Source organism: Colossoma macropomum, unplaced genomic scaffold (genome assembly GCF_904425465.1).
Source record: "Colossoma macropomum unplaced genomic scaffold, Colossoma_macropomum, whole genome shotgun sequence".
Classification (NCBI taxonomy): Eukaryota; Metazoa; Chordata; class Actinopteri; order Characiformes; family Serrasalmidae; genus Colossoma; species Colossoma macropomum.
In genome coordinates, this window is record NW_023494805.1 from 18,700,076 (window position 1) to 18,726,597 (window position 26,522).

The 26,522-nt window shown below is 36.0% G+C and overlaps 1 protein-coding gene across 1 annotated transcript in view; it reads right to left on the minus strand.

Annotated features, from left to right (window-relative positions):
* Positions 1 to 4,885: 4,885 nt before the first annotated feature.
* Positions 4,886 to 26,522, minus strand: part of LOC118825368 — a 102,128-nt gene continuing 80,491 nt past the window's right edge. Inside the window, exons 6-10 of the mRNA XM_036595956.1 lie at positions 15,165 to 15,190; positions 14,770 to 14,821; positions 8,746 to 9,045; positions 8,355 to 8,450; positions 4,886 to 6,350 (exon numbers count right to left, since the gene is read on the minus strand). Coding sequence (XP_036451849.1) covers positions 6,190 to 6,350; positions 8,355 to 8,450; positions 8,746 to 9,045; positions 14,770 to 14,821; positions 15,165 to 15,190 — 635 coding nt within the window. The 3' untranslated portion in view covers positions 4,886 to 6,189. The remainder of the gene's footprint in view (positions 6,351 to 8,354; positions 8,451 to 8,745; positions 9,046 to 14,769; positions 14,822 to 15,164; positions 15,191 to 26,522) is intronic.

Here is a 26,522-nt window from a genome sequence, read left to right on the forward strand (position 1 = left end):
TTGCTATCCTCCTTTGAATTAAAAAACAACAAACACAAAAGTGACAAATCTTGAATGTGTTTTCTTTGTATGATATGAGACGGTAAGTTCAGTACATGTGACCAAAACACAGTATGTACCTAAAATATTAGCCTCCTTGTTAGTTGCGCATTAAGATTTACAGTGTGAAACAGTTAAAGGGGAATTGCGCTGATTTTTCAACATTTCTGTGTAATTACCTTGTTAAGATGTAGATTGATTTTATATAGTGCTTTTTACACCCGACGTTGTCACAAAGCAGCTTTACAGAAAAACTCCTGGTCCGAGCCCCCATTAGCAAGCCAATGGCAACAGTGGCAAGGAAAACTTCCCTAAGAGCAAGAGGATGAAACCTTGAGAGGAACCAAGACTCAAAAGGGGAACCCATCCTCCTCTGAATCTGGTCGATACTGAATAGGAAACAATAACAGCAGAGAATGAGGTTTGACCATCATTATAAGAAACATCACAGAAAATGGTTACCATTACACTGCCTGAAGCCTGAGACATGTTCTATAATAGTTTTGAGATACGGTTTTGGTCTAAAACACTGTTTAAACGGAGGGGTACATGCAAAGAAAACTCAAAGAAACATTTTTTTCAGCATTTTATCGTTACTAACATTATACATGAAAATTCAGCCAGGTGTAAGTTTACTGGTGGTTTTTGGTAGTAAATAAAATGTCTGTGTTTTATTCCAAATTGTGGTTCTCTACTGTGAACCATGTCACACTCAAATACTTTGAATAACTTTGTTTACAATGTTAGATTTAGAATTTAGGGATGAACTGAATATTGTTACTGCCTTTAAATATTATTTTCTGTGATTGTTACTCCTTATATTTTTATTTAGATGTTTAAAGTATGTGTTATAGATTTCAAAGATCCACATTTTAAAATGATGTTTTTATTGTTATTTTATGAGAAGTGGCACTGTACTTGCTGCAGAGTGCATGGACTGAGTGACCTATGATGCTGTGCAAAGTGGGGCTTTAACAATATTGTCACAACATCGTAACAATCATGTGGAGTTTACTCCAGCGTCAGTGTGTAGTTGATTTTTTACAGACATTTAAGAGTTTGTTGGGACAGGGTTTAGTCCAGGCAGGCTCTAGTCTGGGTTGTGTAGAGCATGAAATGTCTGTAAAAAAGCACCACTACATGAACAAGCCCAACGTGAGCCAGACTTTGCATGTTAAAAAATACAAGAACAATATTTTGTTGGGCCCTGTTAGATAAAAACTATAGATAAAATGTTTCTCTGTTAGCAGGACAATAGAGAGGAGATGTGTAGAAAAGATGGTATGTTTTAAGTGAAAACACAGTTTTATATTGTGCGCACAAATGTGATTTTTTTAATAAACAGCTTGCACTACTATGTAACTGATGAGTTGAACATGCCTGAGATTAGTAGTACAGGGAGTTGCTACCATCAGTCAGCTTGAGCTCAACATTAAAGTTCATATAAATAAAAGTTCTGACTCTTAATATTACAGTTAAAATGAGGTTCAAATTATGTTTTGTTGATTTTCTAAGTGAAAATAAGTTATGCATCCTCCACAGAGAACACAGCACATTTTAATGCACATTCACTAAGTTTATATTGGAAAAAATAAAACATAAAATGTGGCCTGTGCAAAAACTGTTAAACTTAGCACATACATAGAGATTCTGCATTAGAATCTGCAAATAAGTGCCATATTTTAAGTGTGTTATCTGTAGAGGATGTGTAACTTATTTTCTTTTAGAAAATTGACTGGGGTGTTCAAACTTTTGTGTTTGACTGTATATTTTTGGCACAGTACCCACACTTTCTCTTACGTATAACGTACTTTTTCCACTCCTGCCAAAAACGCAATACATCCATTGACTAATTGTATTGCTACGTTAAGATTTGCAGTGTGATTAAGTTAAAACAGACTTTGTTGTCTAATGTAATTAAAACTTCAGTAGTGTGATGCATGTGTACTTTACGCCATGCTCAGATGTTTGTGTGTATGTATGTGTGTGTGTGGAGGTGGCTGGTTGGTGTTATGTGCCGCTTGCTGTCTGTAACCACTGCAGCCACAAATAAGATCAGAGAGCATCAGTCACTCTGCAGCAGCTAACAGCTAATCAGCTCATCAGCTCTGCAAACTGTGCTGAAGCTGCTCTGTTTGTTTTTACGATAAACACCTTCAGCTGCACTGCATGCAGACCTTCACCACACTTTCCTACCACACAAACTTTCCAACAGACCCTTTGAAGTGTCATACCGGCCTTTGATGATCTTAATACCAAAAAAAGTCAAAAGACGAGTGAAGCGCAGCCAAATTCAAACCTACTAGATCTCCACATAAGGGTTCCTCCTAATTTGTATGTACGGTGGCCTAGAGACAGACAATAACTGGAAAAGACTTATATGCATCTTACTGTGGATGTGTAATCAGAACATTCAGAAAAATTCATATAAATGTTAGAAATAGTAAGTTATGAACTGGAACATATTTCAATATCATTGTGATGTACGAGGCTCACCTCATACTAGTGATATGTTTTGCGTACATACATTGCTGTTTAATGCTGTTTGGAACCACTTGTTATATACATACATTGTAATTGTTTTGGACCTAATATGAAAAAACAGCTTTGATGATGAATAAACTGACCAAAAAGTTAAGAACTTCTTTCTTTTTAACATTTTGCTGATTTACAAGAACTGTAATTATAACTGTAGTAATGTAAATGAAACCTATACCTGTTATAAACTGCAAATCAAAAAGTATTTTTACATGCTTTGTTCAGTATTTCAAGGATTTTTTGAAGATTTTTCAAGGAATATATATTTTATACTGTACATTATTAACTGTAAATTACCAATTTACAGTAACTTATTGTGAAGTTTTCTACTCAAGATTTGATCACCACATTTCAAAAACAAGGCATTCTGGAAATTAAAGTTATTGGATCTTCAACCTTGATATCACTCAGCTTTCTCAGTCATTTGTAAAAGAATCCACAGCTCCATTTAAAATTCTGGATTTAAATTGTCTTCACTCTTAAAACTGTAATACTACACAGCACTGCAGCAGAGCCAGTTCCTTTTATACACTTTTATACACTGTAAAAATCTTACAGAAATAGCATCAATGGCAGTGACTGAACTCACACTCTAGTGTATTTTATTTGATTGTTTTTTTAACATTTATTACAGTTCCTGATCAAAATGGATGAAGTTTTTTATTTCTGATATCATATGGTATGAACAGGATATATGGGGGGCTCAAGTAGATCAATAATTGTTTCAAAGACGCTGCTCAAATATTCAGAAATGACCCAGATAATGTACAGCCATATGCAAAAGTTTGAGCACCCCTGATGGCATGTTTTGTTGATTTACCAAGTGGAAATAAGTTAACACACCATCCACAGGGAACACACTTGACATTTGCAACTACAATTTCTATTTAATTGCTTAATTTAACATATTGAAATAAAACTACATGAAACTTAAAATAAAACTTTCACAGGCCACATTTATTTTGTTAATATCAGCAAATAAACAGTGTGTTAGAATTTGCAGAATTGTGCTTTGGATGTGTAATTTATCTTCACTCAGTTTGACCAGGGGTGCCCAAAGTTTTGCATAGGACCATAGGTGTGTAAACAGAACATTTTTATAAATTTAACCAAATGCAATATATAATAAACATTTGGACACACTTTTGGACAGTGCATGAGTGGAAAGAATATTAAACACATCTTTATGATCATATGGCTTTGTAATGAATTCATATCTGTTTGGCAAACCATAAATATTTGTGAATTAACTCATACACAGGCTGAGGGCGGTCCCTGACTGGAAAAGACTGAAAGGACTGATATATGGATGTTCAAGAAGTGGCTGTAGGTAGTTTTATACACTCTTAAAAAAGATGGTTCTTCAAGGGTTCTTTAGTAAAGACAGTGGCTCTACATACAACCATAAACACTCAAAGAACCATTTGCATGCTTAAAGCGTTCTTTGCATGGTGAAATGGTTTTATACAGAACTTTTTTGAACCGCAAAAAGTGTTCTTCTACTGTTACAAGCGTAGCATCATAACAACAGCAGAACCCCCATTTTTTTATTATTATTTTTTTTTGCTATGCAAAACCATTTTCTACGTAGAACCATATTCTCCACCAATCTGAGGAACCATTTCACCATGCAAAGAACCATTTAAGCATGCAAATGGTTCTTTGCGTGTTTATGGTTCTATATAGAACTATTGTCTTTGCCAAAGAACCCTTGAAGAGCCATCTTTTTAAGAGTGTATTGTGCAGGCGGTTCATTCGTCAAGGTACAATGTAAATGTATCCTCAGTGGTGCAACAGTGGTTTTTAGGTCCAACTGTGTAACTTAAATATGATTTTCCCAGGAATAAAGTACCTATTTATAACCTAATATTTTAAAACAGGACTAAAATAAAAAGGCTGGAGACGAGACGGGGTGTGTGGAGTCAATACAACTTAGAAAATATAATTTAAATGGATTATGGTACAATTATGTTCCCCAACTAAAGGTACTGAAGACATACCTTTGAAGGTACCACCCCAGTGACAGTTTAACCATTTTTCTGAGAGTGTATCGTGACATTCCACCACTAAACTGGATAACAGTGATTAATGATTAATCTTAAAGAGCTACACTGCCCCGGTGTGAATCTGTGTATCATCACTGTGAGATTTATGATGAGATCCTCTATTAGAAAGAGTTCAGTAATACTGATGATGATCTTTGTGCTGAAGTGATTTGGAAAAATTCATTCCTGATCAGGATTGATGCCAAATGATCATGTAGACATTGATGCTGAAGCCAGTTTTATTTGAAAGTTACTTTGAAAAAATATCAAACATTTTTAAAAGCATAAACTGGTGATTTTGTTGAAATAGAGACAAAAAGAGATACAGGTTGAGCAAAAACAGGTCTATATATGCTTATAACACCTAATCAGCCAAAACATTCTCCAACATTTCTGCCTCTATTTTCTTAAAATAATGAATGCATGCTAAATATACTAGAATAAAAGGAGAGAACACAGTCATATGCAAAAACACCCACTGTCAAGTGACACCTCCTGTAGAGAGAACACACCTAAATATGACATTTGTTTGCAAATTTTAGTGCACAATTTTATCTATTGCTGAGTTTAACATATTAGAAAAAATAAAACATAGAATATAAAATGTGCCATAATTTTTACAAAGGCCATTTTTTCTGGTATGTTAAATCCAGCAAATAAACAGTAATAGAGCATTAAAATGTGCAGAAGTGTGTTCCCTATGGAGGATGTGTAACTCACTTTTATTTAGAAAATCAACGTGTAATTTAACCAGTGGTGCCCAAACATTTGCATAAGACTGTATGCAATGTTCAAAGATTAATAACGTAGATTGATTAATACAGGAAAAGTGTAAAAGTGACTGTATACAAACAAAAGTACATTTAAAAAACACATCTTTACAGTCTAATCAGCCTGATGTGGCTTAAAACGTTTTTTTTGGTCATTTTCTCGTTTTGCAGAATATAATCAGAAAAAAGAAATCACAAATCATACTTATACCAAGAGATCTAAGGCTAGCAGGCAACGAATAAAAGGATTAAAATAAAAGCTTAAACTGTTAAGAGGAAAAAAAGAAAAGAGAGAAAAAAATATACACTACCAGTCAAAAGTTTGGACACATCTACTCATATATCTATTTATTTACTATTTTCCGTATTTGTGGAACAATACGTCAAAATATTGAAGACATCAAACTATGAAATAGTTCATATGGAGTTACTGGATTTGTACCTAGTAAGGCTTTTTCTCACAAAGCTGATTGGCTGAAATGCGTTAACGAGGACTGAAATTCAGCTAATTAACTTTTAATGAGACACACATAGTAATTATAATGTCATAATGGTTGTGGTTCCATCTCTAAAGTCCTAAATGTAAACTACTTCTTTCAAGAAATATTGTTTATCATTACTATTTTTGTTTATTTGTTTTGGATTGGCGTCAATTTGAATATTAATATGTGCCTTGGAAACAACTCTGACAATCATTCAGATCTAAATGCCTTTAAGATTATGAAAAACATATAGTAAGGTGTGTCCAGTCTTTTGACTACTAGCGTATGTAAAATATCTGAAACTCCTCAGTCGTCCTAGTTTGATGTTGGACTGGGTTTGCTAAGTGTCTCACTGTTTCCGGCTCTCCTCTTGTACAGTAAGACCCCCACAGCACAGAAATACAGCACGTTCTTCACCAGCAGAGACACGTACGTGAGATTGAACAGATACAGTCTGTGCACCAGCTCCGAGGAAGCTGCAGAGAAGACAATGAGAAAGGCAGTGAGATTATGAACTGCATTAGAGTGTTTACCTTTACATTTCTTACTTTTATTTACCTTTACATTGTTTACAGCTTATATTCCATTTTGCTTTTTATATGTAGAGCAGTAGTAGCATGTATACACTTAAAAATATGGTTCTTCAAGGGTTCTTTAGTAAAGAAAATGGTTCTAAATAGAATTATGAACAAAGAACTCTTTGCATGATTAATTGGGTCTTTGCATCGTGAAAAGGTTCTTCAGATTAATGGAGAATATGCTTTAGATGGTTCTATATAAACCTTTCTGAAAAGAGTTCTATATAGCACCAAAAAGGGTTCTTCTATTGTTACAAGCTTGATGTCATAACAATAGAAGAACGCTTTTTGGTGCTATATAGAACCATTTTCAAAAAGAGCCATGGTACAGAACCATATACAGCAGATTCTCCATCAGTCTGAAGAACTCTTTCACGATGCACTTAATCATGCAAAGAGTTCTTCAATTGTTCATGGTTCTATATAGAACCATTTTCTTTACTAAAGAACCCTTGAAGAACCACCTTTTTATGAGTTTAGTTCAGCTAATGAAAGAATGAAAAGGGTAATGTACAAGTGCTATTCCTTTCCCAAACCATGGTAACACTTTATTGTAGGCCATATGACACCTACATAAGCTCATCTTGACCACTGACATCACTGTTCAAAACAAACCGGACCAATAGAAGTGCCCCAAAATGACTTAGGATAAAATCTCTTTACATTAACTTTCATTGAAAGTTAAGAGTGTTTTTGCCCTCTCCTGTAAAGTTACCATTTTGGAGATGCATGCTTTTCTTTAAACAGTGACGACGTTTAAACACTTGTTCCAATGAACGCCATCTGTCTTAAAGGCTGCTTTTGCTAACTTTGATTAAGTTGACCCAACATCTGTGTCCGGTGATGCAGATTTTTTCTGACTTCAGATTATAACGAGACCTTCTGGGCTGAAATGAAGTAGCTCAGTGTGAGTCACTGATAATATGGCGCAGCTTTCCATTATGATATGGACCATTCTACAGAAATACTTCAATAGTGAACAAACTATTAAAAAACTATTTGTGTTCAGAACTCATTATTATTTTTATTATTATTATTATTATTATTTAGATAGTAATAAGCTAAATATTTACCAAATCTTATCCACAAAGGGTCAGTGTGGTTGCAGGTTTTCACTCCAACAAAGCGGGAGATCACCTGATCAGCAGTTTGAAGACTAAAACCAACTGATTAAACAAGTGGAGTCAGGTGTGCTCCAGCTTGTTAGGAGTGAAAACCTGCAGCCACACCAGTCCTTTGTGGATTAGACTGGACACCACTGATTTATAGGGTTGTTTCTATTGGCAGCTGGCTGTCCCAAACCCCAAAAATAGTATTTTTTCAACATTGTCTTTAAAAAGAACTTATTGATTGACTTGATTCATTTTGAAGTTGATTTAGATTTATCATGAGTTTAATTATTGAATTTAAACAAAAAATGCTGTCCCACATTTTCATGTGACTACCAAAACACTGAGAGTTTTAGTCTGTAGGCGGACCCTTATTTTGGCTTTTTGGAGCAGGAAGTGAGACTGCATCCCTGCCCCTCATGGCCACATAATGATCAGTTAGAGCCCATTGTTTTGAAATAAAAGTGTCCCAAATTCTGAAAAACTGTCACCACCAAAACAATATTTTCTGCAATTAGGAAAATCTTTTATGTTTTAACGAAAATATCAAGATTTTATGCATGTACAGTTGTTCAGAGCTGTGTTTGCTAGTCATGTACGGGGTAGCATTTTTGAGTTCTGCTCAAAGTTGGCTAAAATTGTCACTACCGTTACGAACAGCGTCCTACAGTAAAGTGTTACCCAAATTGTTAATTTGTTGACATAATATTTTTCTCATTGTAGCCATTTCAACAAGGAGTGCTTTCAGTATAAATCATTAGATAAACTGTGGCTTGTGTTTAAATCTCTTTACCAAAATTTGTGCCGTCCTCTTCTTTTTGGTCAGGTGATGGTGCACAGGTTGGAACTGTCCCAGCAACTGATTCATTCTTAGGTGGTGTATCAACTTCTGTAAGTTAATAACAAGATCATTTTTTAATGGAAATACAGAATGCTTGCGTTTCCTCATGGGTAAAGGAAAGAATCTACTTTATGTTCTTCCAGCTGCATGAATGACCTCAGTTTAAGCACACAGAAAGACAGCCAGCGAACATGATGAATACAATTAATGTATTTAAGTCACTTGAAGTGATACATTGTTAGATTGTTAATAATTGAATGTGTTAGATTCATGTGCTGCTCGTGAATTAAATTGAATTAGAGTGTTCATTTCTGAGGACACAGAAGCAGCATGGAGCAGTTACCTTTTGGAATGTTGACGTGCTTGTCTTCATTAGTATTGCTCTCATGTTGGACAAAGCAGGTGTATTGATTAGTCCTTGCTTTCTCTTTGTCTACAATGAGCATGCTGGTCACTCTGACCTCCGACTCATCGTTCTGCTCCATCAGATCACCTTCCACTTTATTACCACCTTCCTTCCATGTGAACCTCACCAGGTTTGGAGCCATGTCTCTGGCTTGACACAGCAGTACTCTCTTTTCATCGTCCTGTTTGACTATCGGGTACGCCGATAATTGAGGTGGTTTTACCTCAAGTGGCTTCTCTGTGGAGCACATACAATGTTCCTGTTATTCAGCAAGCAATAAACATCAGGTAGAACATTCTGAATTACTTACTACAGAGTAACAACACTTTTTAATTGGTTGTGCATTTCTATCAGTATATTAATCAAACACACCTAGGGAGCTGTAAAGATTCACTTAAAATGTGCAATCATTCTTTCATAAACAGCCAAACGGATCAGGAAAATGTAGACCAGGGTCAAACCTCATGATCTCAAGGGCAGTAGCACTGCAGACATTAATGTTTATCCTGTCTTGACAAGTGAATTGGATTGAACTGAACTGAATTGAATGGAAATGAATGTTTATCCCGTCTTGACACACCCAGTTCAACCTGGCATTAGTGTTTAGCAGACATTCTCTATAGTGTTTGTGAGGGTAAACCCTAAAGGCTGCAGTGCTGTGGCCCTCCAGAGCTGACATACCTGATTTAAACATTGGAAAAATACGAGAAATGTCAAAATGCTTGTCCGGATCTAACTGTGTATTAAATTATCTAGAACATAAGAATAAAGCCACACTCAAAGAAAAATATCTGTACACATTTTATCTATTCATATGAAATTACTCTTACTTCTACGAAATAGGGCTATTTAGACCCCGCCCTCCATTATCGCATCACAGCTGATTGGCTGAAATGTGTTAATGAGGACAGACGTTCCACTAATTAACTTCAAGCCAGAAAATATAATAATTATGATGCTATAATGATTGTGATCCCAACTGGATGTTTTCCAACTCCAAATATCCCTAACGTCCCAAATGAAAACTATCTTTCTCTTCTTTCTTTCTTTCTTTATTTATTATGTGTTTATTTGGTTGTTTGTTTCATACATAAGCATTCGTTTGAATATTCACATTTATCTTACAAACAACTTTAAGCTTAATCCTTTAGATCAAAATGTCTTTAAGATGATAAAAAACATGCAATGGGGTGCGTCCAAACTTTAGACTGGCATCATCAGGGTCTGATTTTTTAAGTAAATCTTGATTGTACATTTATGGTTTCCACTGATTCTAGATGATTCTATATTTTACATGATGCATTTTAGCAATCAGTGAATCTCTTAACACTTCATCCATGTGACACCCATTCAGATATATCATCACTGTCGGAATAAAACCTTGTATCTCCAAAACCTTAACTTTACAGGAGAGGACGAAAACATTCTTAAGTATCAATGTAAGTCAATGTTACAGTAGTTTTTTGTAAGGCATTTTGGTCAGTTTCTGTTGGTCCACTCATCATGGAATTTGAACACAATAAAAAAGGGCAAGAGGCATTTTAAACTTATGTAAAAAAACAAAGGAAAAACAACAAAAATGGAGATACAAGGTTTTGTTGCGAAAGCAGTGATATTTTGTTTTGTTTCCCCTGTCTAGTCATTTTTGTCGTGTGCATGTTCTGCATATTTATGGTTTGGTGTATTTATTGTATTTTCTGCACTTGTTTCACACTGTTTTGTATCTGCACTGTAGTCCTGTGTAATGTGCTGCTGTTGTGTGTTGCATCATGAAGCTTGAAGAACAATATTTTGTTCAATGTATACAAGGTATATTGAGATGACAATAAAGACCACTTTACTAATGTTTAGGATGTTTCAATTATCAATTTATCTTAAATTTGGAATAATCTAAAGTCAGTTTTTAGAATACTCTAAAGTCAGGATTGTTATTCCTGCTGTAACACTATATAATTCATTTACAATTTGTTTTAAATGAATTTTATAATGTTTGAAACTGGGGTCTTTTTATAAATGTTTTTATGTCTGCTATAGTATTGAATATCTTAACGTTGCATATGCATGCCTCCATCTTTAAACTGGTCATTTTTAACCACAAGATTTTATGTCTTTTTTGTGTATATTTTGGCAGTAGGCATGGAAACAATGGGGATTTAGCAATTCAGCAGCAAATTCAGGTGCTAGTAATTGAAAAACATTTTCTCAACAATAGCATAAACTATCTGAATGATTATTGTATTTTTAGTTCTTGCACAGTAAACGTACAGTAAAACTTACACAGTAAGACTTAATATGTTTCCGTTAGTCAACATCAACATGCCCACCAAAGCTACTGGTGTCTGTTTGGATTTTAGATTTTGATGAATTGCCACTTAGACACCAGCATTTTGTGCTAACTGGTTCTGGCTGGTTGTTTCAGAGCAACATGCAGTAAGGACATACAGTACTGTGCAAATGTCTTAGGCACCTAAACACAATGTTTAAAACTATTTCTCTTGGCAGTAAATTTGCTTTTGTTTCTAAAAATGTCATTCATCATTAGAGGAAATGTAAATAAACATAAACAGAGTAATAAGTATTTAAAAAAAAAAATTGGATCCACATGATGAAGCACTGATTAACCAAATCAGGTGCTGGATGGTAACTACAGATAACACTGGGCTTCCACAACTACAGGTTTGGAAATGGTTAAACGAACATATTAAAATAGGCTATGCAAAATCATACTTACTACATAATAAAGAGAATGTAACTAGCTAAAAAGTTTTTTTTTTTCTGTTAACACCTTAAAATCCAGGCTTATTACATACTAAGGCTTATTATTCAGTAAGTACTGGTACTTCAACGCAAACTGGCTGAGCAGAGAGGTGTGTAATAAAACTTTGGGCCCACCAATGGGCCCTGGCCATTTAGGGGTTAAAACTATCAATAATTGGAACAGTTTCTGCTTGCTTGCTAAATGCCATATCACCAATGTAATTAGTAAGATTCAAGTGTACGCATGGCCTCCATGTTAATATTTTTACTGTATGATTTAAGCTAATTTCATGTTTGAGCAGAAAATATTTATTTATTACTATCAAGCATTTAATTTTTTATATTTCATACTATTTGTGCTATATGTGTACAGGCAATAAATAATTGTATAAATAAGATACAATATTTATCAAATTTCACGTAGTTTTTGTTTGATCTGTGGTCAGCTTATATGTTTCATATGAAACTGAATACAATTACACAAACTAAATTAACTAAAAACTAAATTAATATTACATATTACAGTAAATATTATGGCAATTTAAAACAGAATTCCACTATTTTTTCAGAGTCAGAGTCAGATTTGTTCACAGTGGTGGTGATAGGAACCAGATGTCCAAAGCCTTTAATGTCCCTAACAGATCCCTCGCAGCAAGTTATTACATTAATAGTTATGAATACATTGGCTGATGGCTGAAGTCTTATTTTATGATAGTTTTGATTAAAGGTTTTTGCCTAAAACCTATTTTTTAAATCCATTGATGGCAGAGGGGTTCACACAGGAGCAGAACAGTCCCCAAAGAAAACACATTTTATTTTGAATGACCTCCTTTTTAATGTTGTCAACATCACATATAACACTTGGAAGACACATGTAGGCTCACAGGTGGTTTTAGATAGCAAATAAAATGACTATATTTGTGTTGTAGACATTACAAATCCTGGTTCCTATCACCACCACTGTGAAGAAAACTGAGTCGGTAATTTTCTCTATAATTAACTATTTTGCATCAAACCACTCTGAATGATTTTGTTTACATCTCAATGATTGAATTATGAAAAAAACTGGTGAAAGGAAATTAGCAATAAACATGTAAAGGACTGTAATATTCTTCTGAATTTGTCCCTAACACTCAAATTAAACATGCATTCCTTCTGTACTGCTTTGGTATAAAAATGAAAGGTTGTGATTACATCCTTTATAAAAATGCAAGCTTTGTGCATTTTGAATGTAGTTACTTGGCTGTTATTTTTAGTATATTTGATACCTGAACCGCCTTAATGTTCTGAATGTAACTTTACACAATATTAATAACTAATTTACAGCCTGGAGAGCTAAAACTGTGGAGTGATCTTACAAATACTATATTTCAATCTATGTGAAATCATTCCATTAAGCCATGTATGTAACTGGCTAAACATATTTCTTACCCTGCAATGATATTTTAATCAACATATTCAGTGTTTTTATTGTAATGCAGTCTGTTGAATAATTAAATGTTCTTTTTTTTATAGTTTATTTTACTCTATTTATGTGATTACGCTCCATTTGCTGCCTTCTTAACAGTTCAAACCACATAAAGCATTTTATCAGTTCTGTAGGCCAAAAAACTAAAGTCTACATATAAACAGAAAGTGAGAAATGTGTTCATACCAGTGACGATTAGCCACCTTCCAGATCCAAATATTTGCTAGGCATAGCCACACTTAGCGACAGCCTACAACAAATACCTCTACTTTAAACAGACCTACTGAAGTTGTGGAATTAGGGTCTAAATACTTTTGGGCTCAGAGACCTTGGATATATTTATATATGGATAAAATCCTTTTAGCAAGGCTTTTAACTAAGGGCTTTAAATGAAAACTCTTCTTCTGCAAAGATATTTTCATTACAGTTTTTTATATTACAATACATTTCACACTTTTTACTTCGTTCTGTTCTATTTAAAGCTGCCTTGATGAACTTTTAAGCTGCAAAAGGAACTGTAGGAATAAAACTGTCTTATCTCAATCAACTTTTATCAGTTCTGTCGGTTAAAAAGAGATTGCAAGATGTGTTCATACCAGTGACGATTAACCTCGTTCCAGATCCAAATACTTTGTAGGAGTAGTAGCCACCAGAGCTACACTTAGAAACAGACTATGACAAATACTCCTAACAACCACCTGGGAAATGAAGGAACCTCTTCCAGAGTCTTTAGCTAACTTTATGCTTCAGTTATGAATATTGAAGGTACCAAAGCTACAATTTCATCTGTATATCATACGATTACCCTGATGATGAGATAACGTCAGAAATTTGTTTAAGAGCTCAAAATGTTTTTGTAGCAATGCAAAAAGACTGTTTTCTTACCTGTTACGTTAAGTCTTGTGCCTGCACCAAACCTCTTAATCCAGTCACCCACAGTGACTTATTCAAGCACAAAAAGACCTGAACTGACCCTACGGTAGCTCATTTTCAGCTTTCTTTTTCACTGAAAATGTCCAGACTTCCATGTAAGAGTGACTTTAAGAGGTAAAGAGATCTAAATTAAAGTTTTGTGGTAGTTTAAATAATTGATGACAAACGACGGCTCTGGACATGTTATGAAGTTTCATTCTGTCAAACAGTCCACCATACAGTTTAGAATGATAGCATTTCTAAACTCTTTCCATTTTAAGTCCGGTGCAAGCTAATAGAGAAATATTATGACTACATTATTGGCAAATTAATTAGGACAATTTAAAATATTAAATTAACTCTCTAAAGTGAAGTTTAAAGTGGAATACCTTTTGATACCTAGACAAGCAATTTGAAACTGATTTTTGTATAACAGACTTCATAAAATACTAACATTTCTAATAAGCCAAGATTTTTAAATAAAAACATTTCATCCTCTACTATGATATTGTCCTCTGATTTTTCAGATTTGGTTTAACTTGTCCACTGTTCTACTTCATTTAACTATGTTCAATTCAAAGCTACTTTGTAGAGTTTTAACCTCTCAAACTCTGACACTTTTATCATGTCTTAATTTTTTATTCATTAGTTACATGGAATACAGTGCAAACTGGTTGAGTTATTCTTACATTATAGGAGTTAGGAATGGAAGCCGAAGCTTCAAAATGCACTACACTCTTAAAAATGCCTCATCTTGCCTCAATTATTCTTAGAATTCTTATCACTTCTGTAGGTAAAGAAATATATGTTAAAAATGTTCATACCGGTGACGATTAGCCGCGTTCCAGATCCAAAGACTTTGTAGTCATAGTCACACTTCACGACAGACTACAACAAATACCTCTACTATCAATAAACCTACTGAAGCTGTAGAATTATCATCCAAATACTTTTTTAAGGGCTTAGTGACCTTGGATATATATTTAAATCTGGACAACATGCTTTTAGCAAGGCTTTTAACTAAGGGCTTTAAATGAAAACTCCTTTTCCTCTGCAAAGATATTTTCATTACAATTTAAAAAAAATTTTCCATTTTGTAGAACTTTTCAACTACAAAACGAACTGCATTAATAAAACTGCCTCATTTTCACTTAGTTTAACAACTTTTATCAATTCTGTCAATGAAAAAGAGATTGCAAGAAGTGTTCATACCAGTGACGATTAGCCGCGTTCCAGATCCAAATACTTTGTAGTAGTAGCCAGAGCTACACTTAGAAACAGACTATAACAAATACTCCTAACAACTGCCTGGGAAATAGAGCAACCTGTTCCACAGTCTTTAGATTCTCAGTTACCTTTACTTTGCAGTTGTGAATATTGAAAGTACTGAAGCTAAGATTTCATTTGTATATCGTACGATTAACTTGATGATGAGATGATGTCAGAAATTTGTTTAAGAGCTCAAAATGTTTTTGTAGCAATGCAAAAAGACTGTTTTCTTACCTGTTACATAAAGTCTTGTGCCTGCGCCAAATCTCTTAATATAGACACCCACAGTGACTTATTCTAGCACAAAAAGACTTGGACTGAACTTACAGTCAGTTACAAGCTTACAGTAACTCAGATTCAGCTTTCATTTTCACTAAAAATGTCCAGATTTCCATGTAAGAGTGACTTCAAGAGTTAAACAGGCCTAAATTAAAGTTTTGTGGTACAGCTCTGAAATAGTCTATGTTCTCTTAAATAGTCTACTATACTTTTAAGAATCATACTGGAATTACATTTTGTATCATTTCTAAACACTTTACATTCTTAGTGCTGTCCATTTAACAAACTAATGGAGGAATATTATGAAGTATCATTAGTAAAGTAATTCAGACAATTCAAGATTGAAATTTACTCTCTAAAGTGGAAATTTGATCCCTACACAAGCAATTTGAAACTAATTTTTACATACAGACTTTTCATCCTCTGCTATGATTTTTCAGCTTTTGTTTAACTTTTCCACTGTATTTATTTTTATACTTTCTTTAACTAAGTTCAATTCAGAGCTACCTCTGTAGTGCTTTTAATCTCCAAACTCTGACAGATTTATTACATCCTAAGAGTTTTATTCGGTAATTACAGCGCACATTGAGTTATTCTTACTTTATAGGAGTTAGGAATGGAAGCCTGCAACTGCCAGCAGCTCCCGTAGAGTTTAAGAGGCTTCAAAAGGCTCTACATCACTAACAATACGTCAATTCATTTTGAACTTTTTATCATTTCTGTAGAGAAAAAAATGAATATTCAAAATGTGCTCATACCAGTGACGATTAGCCGCGTTCCAGATCCAAACACTTTGTAGGTATAGCCAGAGCCACACTTAGAAACAGACTATGGCAAAAACTCCTAACAACTGCCTGACAATTTAAACAAGCTCTTCCAGAGTCGTTGAGAACAGACACTGGCTTTATATCCCAGTCATGAAGACTGAGACAGTCAAACAGTTGATATGATGATTAAAAATGTCACAAATTGGGTGAAAGACCCCAGAACCTTTTTGGAGGAATGAATAAAGATGTTTTCTTACCTGTTACATAAAGTCTTGTGCCGGCACCGAAGATCTTCCTATCCACAGTGACTTATTCAAGCACAAAAAGCCCTGAACTGCCTTTCATATGCAGTAACTCAAGTTCTGCTTTCTTTTCCACTGAACATTTAAAGATGGACTCTTTTTTGTAAGGAGAGTCATGTACATGTCGTATATAAATGTTTGGGTGTCCCTGATCAAATTGGCATGTTTTGTTGATTTTCTACGTGTAAATAAGTGATCATATCCCCTCCTGAGCAAACTTTTACTGTTTATTAGCTGAATTTAACTGGCAAATTTTACTGTGGAAAAAAGAAAACATTAAATGTATTCTGTGCAAAAGTTCTACCACAGTTATCTCATTTTGTCCAATATGAAACTTATCCCAGTACTGAACTCAGCAAATAAATAGCAATTGTGCTCAGAAATTGATGGAAAAACTGCTACATTTACATGTTCTCTGGAAGCGTTTACATATTTTCGCCCAGTGTTCAAATTTTGCGTATGACCGAATGACTTCAAGTGTTTAACTGATGTTTTTGCTCTGGCAGTCAGTCTATGGTTGTGGCCGCTAGCATAACCAAACTTTGTGGCATCTGTTACAGTATTGTAATGTATGTAAGACCTTCACTGCATGCTAGTTTGAATATTTGATGGAAAACCACATGTCTAAAGCTAAAGTTCCACTCTCTCCTACAGAGTAATACTGGAATTTGATATCATTTCAAAGTATAGTTTCAGATATAGTTTGAAATGGAATAATTTGTGGATTTTGCGCCTCAGTAAGCAGTTTGAAAAGGTTTTTAGAATATATTTTTGTCAATATTTGTCGCATTTACTGAACATTTCCTTTCAATTTAAATCTGCTTTATAGACCGTCTAAACTGCAGTGTGCAATACATTAGTAAAAAGCCTCATCCTGTCTCTCTTGAACATTATATAATCATTATAGATATAAAAAGAAATTGCAAAATGTGTTCATACCAGTGACGATTAGCCGCGTTCCAGGTCCAAATACTTTATAGGCATAGCGAGAGCCGCACTTAGAAACAGACTACAGCAAATACCTCTAAACTGCTGCTAATCTGGCAAATAAAACAACCTTTTACAAGCTTTTTAGAATCGAATACATACACAAGCTTCTTTTCCCAGTAATGAATGTTGTAGATGCTGAAGCCAAAGCTTCATTTGCATTTGTAAGTCATAGGGTTAACCTGATGATCGGATAATGTCACAAATTTCACAAATTTGTTTAAGAGCGTTTTAGAAGCAATGCATAGGGATCATTTTCTTACCTGTGACATAAAGCCGCGTGCCTGCACCAAAGATCTTCTTCACTCTACCCACAATGTCTTATTCAAGCACAAAAAGACCTGAGCTGCCCTTATAGATATTACAGTAACTCTAAACACAGGTTCTGCTTTCATTTTCACTGGTAATATCCATATGTTTTACTCTGTGAGTCATGTAAGTGTTTAACAGATGTTTATTTGCCGTGTCTATAGTTCTGGCCACAGAAATAATTGAACTTTGAGGTGCCAGTTAGTGGTACTGTAAGAAATAGGCTCATTGCTGCCAAAGTCAAGCTTTTGATGGCAAAATTTGACCCTTAATTTATCCTCATAAAAACTTCATGACGTTTCTGGAATAGTTTAAAAAGACATTTTCTTACCTGTGACATAAAGTCTTGTGCCTGCGCCGAATCTCTTAACCCAGCCACCCACAATGTCTTATTCCAGCACAAAAAGACTGAACTGACCTTTACAGGCTTACAGTAGCTCAGGTTGTTTTCCTTTTTACTGCAAATATCCATAACCGATCTGTTTTGCGGGGAAGCCGTGTTTAAGAGTGACTTCAAGTGTCAACAGACGTTTTAGTCTAGATTATTAAACTCAAAAATACATATTTGAATCAGTTTACCTTGATCGTACCACTAGGTGCTGTCATGGCTGGCATTCTGATATCAAAAGCCCTTTAATATGTCACTTTGATGTTGATTATGTGCACCTGTCAGGCACTGATGACAGATATGCATAACAGACACTTTAATATAATGTATAGTTGCTTGAGGTAGGGGTTAAATTGTGCACTGAGCCGCTTTCAGTATATTTATTAATCTTTATAGTAATTGTGACAAAACATAAACTTGCGTCAGTGCCATACACCAGGGGTCATCAACTGGAAATGTGCCATGACTTATGCACAGACCACATTTTTGGTCTGCAGCAAAACAATTAACATATTTGAAAAAATGGTCATATTTCAGCGACACACATAAACATGAACAAGAAGTATGTGACCAAGGTAATCGGTCCTTAGAATCAGTCACAGTTGCTGCTAATAATGAAGGGGTGGTGCCAGGGAGGAACAGGAGCTGGATTGAGCCAGCTTGGGAAGCTGGTACTGGAACCGGCACAGGAGCTGCACAAGGAACCAGCAATGGAAGAGCAGCAGCTCTGGAATCTGGCATGGGAGCTGGAATCGATACTGTAAACCCTAACTCGTTGCCTCAAATCAATTAAGTTTTGAAACTCAGTTCTTTAAGTTGTTACATGGAGTTATATACTCAGGAGTGTATTTAAACTTTAGAGTATACATGAAGTTTACATGACACAAACTATACTGCTGCAGAAACCTTTAGGATGAAGTAACTACTACATTGTTTAATTATAGCTTTCACATCATTGACGTAATTATAATGATCACAGCTGTATATAAAAAAGTAGTGTACTCTGCAATTTGCTAGGAATTCTGGGTGACTCCACCCTGTACTCTCTCATTACTTGTCTTTTTCAGTTTGTACTTCTCACTAAAATAAGTACACTTGAATTTTCAGAGAGTACAGACAACCTGTCTGGACTGAGTGATAACTAATTGCAAGAAAATAAGTAATTATAACTTGCTTATTTTACCTTTCTAGATCACTGTACTGACACACTTCCGTCAAAGTGTCCAGTTATTCATACATCATTTTTAGGTATCAAATCGTCCAGCAATACAGTGATGAAATATACTGTTAGACAGCTTGAAATCTCAGGATTCGATTCCCACAAACCATTTTGTGATCCGTTATTCACAGCAGTTACAATAGTCTCATTTGCAACGTCAGCACTGAATGAGCAAACACTAGCAGATCTGTGGGTCTTTACCTTCAAAGCCTTGCTGCTCTCCACAGAGACATCATAATCCAAAACATGTGGTCCACCCAATACGGCAAGAGTCTGAGATCAGTTTAAAGATCTATGAGTCAGGTAGATATAAACTCCTCCATTCTGTGTCAGCAATTCTTTCAATTATTCTGATGGTTGGGAAAAAAAAAACTTGAGAGTGTTACCTTTCAAATTAGACCAACGCCATGACTGTAGCCCAGTCAAAAATGAGGTGACACAAAATTCAGGTCCAGAAAGTAAAAATCCTTCCCAGGATTTTGTTCCAACTGCCTGGACCGCTCTGCTGGTGGTTTGATCTAACTAGAGAAGCCAGGCCATTGGAACAAAATTTTTACCTTCTGGTCCTGAATTTTACACCTCTGGTACAAATAACATCAGGGCTTTCAGTGTGTGCAGAGCTGACACTGGCTAGTTGTTGCTATCCAGAGCACTAGGCAGTGTGGGAGGACCCAACATTGCCTCACTGGTGTTCTCTGGCATACTGGGTGGTGCTGTGGGACCGGGCGCTGGCTCACTGGAGCACTCTCCCCCAATGTGGTGGAGCTGCTAAACGACCTGCTAAAGTTTCTCATCTTAAGGTAGGAACACTTCGTTTAGACTCCTGCATATTTTCTCCTGCAAAATTGATAGATTTTCTCTTTGTATAACTTTTACCACGAAAGAAAGCAAATGTTAGCTACCCAGCTAGGTGAGCAGTTAGCTTGATTACGAAGTTATCAAATGTTGGCTACTTAGAACAAAAGTTAACATGTTCCACAACGCAGAGCAACACAATACTATCTCTAAATTTGTAAACTATTTGTAAATTTGTGAAGGTGTCGATCTTAATGTAGCTAATCTATGTAATGTGTTTGGTATTGAGAGTTTAGTTTCCTCCATCACAAAAAATAAAGATTATTCTCTCATTTGGGCCTTTGTGATCTCATTATGGCAAGAAGTATTATTTCTATAAAGTGAGTAATAATTGGGCTATAATAGCATGTTTTCACCAACACGATGAGTCCATCATCATCATGTGTGTAGTCCTGAGTCCATAGTCATCATCATCATCATCATCATGTGTGTAGTCCTGAGTCCATAGTCATCATCATCATCATCATCATGTGTGTAGTCCTGAGTCCATAGTCATCATCATCATCATCATCATGTGTGTTGTCCTGAGTCCATCTTCATCATCATCATCATCATATGTGTTGTCCTGAGTCTATCATCTTCATACAATATTTGATTGGCTGTAGCATAAAAGTGGAGTTAGTTGTCTGTATCAGCTCTGTAGAGTCATGATTAAAGTCTCCTCCAGCAGTGAATGTTTTATAACTTTATGATTTGCTGTTTTTAAGGGTTTGTGTTTTTGCTGATGTTTCTCCGGCTGCTATAAAATTTTTTCACTGGTCAATATGAAGCATCGGTTCTTCTGCCACTCTTCCACTGCCTGTTTCCATTTCTCCATTTCTTCTTTCTGGTGTCTCTCTCCAGTCTGTCTTTCATCAGGCTCTACAGCGCGGTCATCATGCTGCCAGCAGTGCGGTGTTCTCACGGTCCGTTCATTTCTCTCAGTGCGTGCAGGAGCAGACTGAGCAGGATATCCTCTCATTCCTCTTTCACTCACACGTCCTCCATTCTGTGAAGGAGTTTGTGGAGCATCCCTCCTCTGGAATCTGGACTCTCACACTGGGCAGCGCCTCCCCAGCCATACTCGTCCATTCTGCGTCTGACTGAATGGGTTCCTCTGTCTCTCTGTTTGTCCGCTGGTCTAGTATGGATCTTCTGCCGGATTTCAGTCGTATTCACTCTCAGATATTCCTCGTTCTTTCTGCTGTCTTTCTGTGGAGCACTCTTTTCCTCATGAGGGGCTTGAAGAGTCTTCTGCAGATGTTTTCTTTTCCAATGATACGTTTCTCTCCTTTCCTCCTTTCTCTGTGTCCTCCTGTGCTGATGAGGATCCATTTCCGGTGCTCTTTCACAGGTTTGTGAGTTCTCTGGCTGTGTTCTTCTTTTTCCATATCCTAGCTGATGTCTCCACTGGCCTACAGCTCCCACTCGGATGCTTCTGTCTGCTGAGGTTCTTGTGCTGTTCTCCTCTTCATCTACTTCACTTTTTCTCTGTTCTCGGTCCTTTTTATAATTTATTTTTCGACCCTTCCCGCGTGTTCCTCTCCTGGTGTTTCTCTTTTGATGATGTCTTTTGGCTTCATTCATGTCTTTCGTCAATGCTTTGATTTCAGCTAGTAGAGAAAATCACAGAAACCAGCAACAAAGCTCATCTCTAATAATCTAATCTGGAACAAAGAATTTGTAACTAATATTTAAATTATTGAAGTCGTTAAAATGTTTGTTTAATTACAAATCCAGACACCCAGTATCGGATCAGTGCCACCTGTACATTTTACTCACCAGCCTGGTTGTCGTTTCTTTCAGTGTCATCCATGAAATCCTCCCAACTTTTAATGGGTTCATTATGTTTTGAAATAAAAACACAACTTGATTATTTCAGTTTTTTAAATGTTCATGTGACATTTGAAGATGGTCTTTGGTTTCTTAGCCAGAGTTTAACCGCTTCATTCTTAATAAATTATGGTTTCTATTACGTACCAAGGGCTTGGTTGAAAGTAGTCTCTGTCTTGTCCAGCTGAATGTCCGTCAGTTTGTTAAGGTTATCAGCCTCAACTTGTACATCAGTGACCTTGTGCATCTTATTTCCTGATTCCAATGTTCAAAGAATTAGCAGTTCTACAGCTTCTTATGTCCTCAAAATCTGTTTATCTTTTACTCACCGAGACTCTGGTCAACTGTTCTCTCAACATTCAGCAGATCTGCCATCAGACTTTTAATGGTGTTCCAATCTACTTCGTCATCAGACTTCTTTTCCACATCTTTTCATGCAGGAGACAGAATCTTTCATTAGGTCCCGATGTAAGTTAGATATTTGGTATTATGTATGCAACATTATGTAGTATTAGTTGGTCAAACCTGAAGATGGTCGTTGGAGGAGGAGTGCTGATATTGTTATATTAAATCCTGTTTTGACATTTGTAACAGTTTAACTGTTATTTTCTTCATGATATCTAGTGTTCATTAGCTGTGTCAGTTTCATCCAGATGAGTCTGCATGTCGTGTGAAGAGGCTTCAGCCTCAGTATCTGCAGCACTCATCACTTCACACCCTGATTCAAAGATACAGGAACAGAATTTTCTGTAAATTCTTGATTAAATACCCCCAAAAGCTAATATTACCCCTCCATAGTATGATAGTAATGGTAAAGTGAAGGAATCTGTGACTGAGCAGGTGCTATGCTAGAAGTCTTTTGAATATCATGTGAATAGGTTTATTAAGCATTTATTATTCAGTATACCTTTATTAATCAATATTTAAAAAAAAACAGTGTCATTTTGGGTTTATTATGTATTATTAATTTCTTTTTCTCACCCAGCGATTCGGCCTCAATCTTGTCAATGAAAAGGAGCATTAGCTCTTTAACGGCTTCAACCTCATCTTCAGTGAGTGTCGCCTCAAACATCTGGTCTCCTGTTTTAACATCAATAAATATCAACAATTATAGAAATCAAGAACCAGGTTAACAGCTTTATTTTAGACAAATGAACAGAAATCTTGCAGTGTATCATAATGAATTAATATTTTTAATGTGATATAACGAGCTTGTTATGGTATTTGTTTCTCACCCAGATTTTCAGTCTCTGTCTCCTGAAGGTCAGTGTGCATGACCTCTACTTATTAGTTTTCTTATTAAGTTGAATTCCTGCTTTTATATTAATAGAATTCAAGCAGTTCTTCTGCTGTATTATCATCATGTATGTATTGCCATCAGCTCAGTTCCTGTACATACCCAGATGTTTCTCCATGGTGTCCACCTCAGACACCATGCCAACAACCTAGCAACACATTAGCATCTACCTGTGATACCACAGCAACACCCTACCGAGCACCCCAGATACCATGGCAACCACCTAGCAACATCTTAGCAATCACTTGTGATAACATAGCAGCTGCTTAGCAACCTTAGTGACCTTGAAATGCCAGAGTAACAACAATGGATATAATAGCAACATCTTAGCTACCACCTCAGATACCATCCCAAACGCTTTGCAACACCATAGCAACCATCTGACAACAGCTTAACAACCACCTGTAATACCATAGCAACCTCCTAGGAACACCCTAGAAACCACCCCGGATACCATGCCAACCACCTAGCAACACGTTAGCAAGTACCTGTGATACCATAGCAACCACCTGGCAACAACTTACCAACCACATAGGATACCATAGGAACTGCCTAGCAACCAACTAGGATACCATACCAAATGCCTAGCCACACCATACAAACCACCTGTGATACCATATCAGCACCTTAGCAACCACCTTAGATACCATAGCAATCTCCTAGCAACACCCTAGCAACCACATTGGATACTTTAAAAAACATCTAGCAACACCTCAGCGAACATGTGGAATTCCACAACAATTACCTATGAAGACCCTAGCAACCATATAAAATACCATAGCAACTGCCTGGCAACACCTTAACAACCATTCACAACATCACACAATCGCTCTGCACTATTCTAGTCAAATCCTGATTTTACATGATCTGGGTATCAGCAGTTTCCAGCTGTGTTATCATCATTCCAACTGTTCAGTTCCTGAACTTACCAAGATGTTTCTCCATCATTTCCTCTGTTTCATCCAGGTAAATGTTCATTAGCTCCTGGATGTCCTCGGCCTCGGCTTCAGCAGCCGCCTTCTACCGCTTCTCACTCTCTGTTTTCACAGGAATGGATACTGTCAGTTCTCCAGCTTTGTCATTATTATTACATCAGTTATTCATTTTCTTTACTCACTCAGAGCTGTGCTTTTTACTACAACATCCTGCAATAAAGTTTCCATCAGTTCTTCAATGATTTCTGCTTTAGAGCTCATCATCTGATTTTCCATTTTTTCTACAATAGTTTTAAATGACACTTGCTTTGTGAAATATATTGGTAGTAGTTGTGAAACTTTTGTGATATTGATAATTGAATGTTTTTGTGGATGTTTGGTGGTCAGTGCTGGACTATTTCATCTTAGCATTATTATCAGTAGTTTTTAGTCCTGTTTTTTATTTGTTATCTGATCCAGTGAATTTTCCATTAGTTCTCTGCTGGATTCAGGAATGTTTTCACTGGTTTTAAAGTCCTCAGGTTGAGGAGCTTCCATGTTCTCCAATATCACAGAAGAAATAGTGTCCAAGCTGCCAGACACAAAACCTGCTGGGACGTGTGGAACGTCGCACTCCTCCTCTCCCGCTGCTGGCTGTTGTATTGCTTGGGTTTCTTCTGATTTTTCTACATCCTTTGTCTTTACTTTTTTCTGTTGCCCTTTCATTTTTCTTGTTTTCCACTTTTTCTTCTTCTTGATTTTGCCTCCATCTCCTCTCAGTTGTCCTTCATTTGCCTTATTCTCTGCATCGGACTGCAGTCGGACTGTCGGCCTCCACAACACCAAAACCATTGTGCTGCTGGTCTTCTCTGGTGCCTCAACACAGAATGACTTGAAGTCGCAGTGCGTGTGGAATCTATCTGTATCATAGGCATTATGACATCACATGGTTTTAATGTTGGTCCATCAGGTGAGAATGTCACCTATTATGATATCACTGACCCCGAAAGACAACATCCTACATTGTAGTTGCTGTGGTTAAATGGATGTGAAATAAATGTAAAATGGAGTTTGTGAAGTAAATTATGAGAGAGATTTTTGCTTAAGCTTTTAACATTCAAAGCTTATTATATACTAATACTTATTATTCAATGACTACAGGGACTTCAATGCACACTAATGGAGCTTTTCTTTTGGCTTGGTAAGGAGTTCATTTCCCAGTCACCTACAGCTCTATACAAAAGTCTTAGGAAAACTGCTTTAAGCTGTTTATTTTGCCAGTCAATGTGCTTTGCCCGTACAACACTTTATTACACTGGAATAACTACACATAAACATAAAAACAGTAAAATGCAGCAAGTATTGTTTTCAAGACTGTTCCTTACTTCTCACTGCATTCCAGCCATCACATGCCTTTGTTAATTTCCGTCAGCAGTACATCTGATTTGCGCACCAGATAATCATGTCAAACAAAATGATTTCAAATATTTGATTTCACTTGATTATACAATGTGGAGGAAACAACCCCAGATCCCTAAACAAAGATGGATATATAGATATAAAAAAGAACATTTAACTAGTGGAGCAAATGTGTTGCATTCAGCTTTGTTTTTGAGTTGCTGATTTTGAACTTGATCTTAAACGGTCAAGTTACAAAGAAATGATGTTGCATGCAACCTACAACCTGTAATTACAGACCTGCCCACCTGTATGCATTTTCACATCAATGTTCGCTGGTATGATTTGTCATTCTATGCAAAAAACATGTTGATGTCTGTGAGTTCAGTTGTGTGGAGATTATCAGTGCTTACAGAACAGTGAACAACTGAATTTTCACTAGAAAGAGCGTGATTAGTCCTGTTTAACTGGATTTAGTTCAGTCTAGTATGAGAAATATTAAATAAAAATCACTTTTTATATGTGGCACTGCTGGGGCTTCAGTTCCAACTTAACAAATCCCTGAAAACAAAATACTGTAATATTTATTTTTTGTTAATAGTAAAAGAATACTTAAAGTATTCTGACGTTAAGGCCAATAGAAGGGGTACTGCTATCCTAGCAAATAAAAATATCCCCTTTATTATTGAAAAAGAAGAGTACAACTCAGAAGACAGCTATACAACCCCATTTCCAAAAAAGTTGGGACGCTGTGCGAAATAAAAATAAAAATAAAAACACA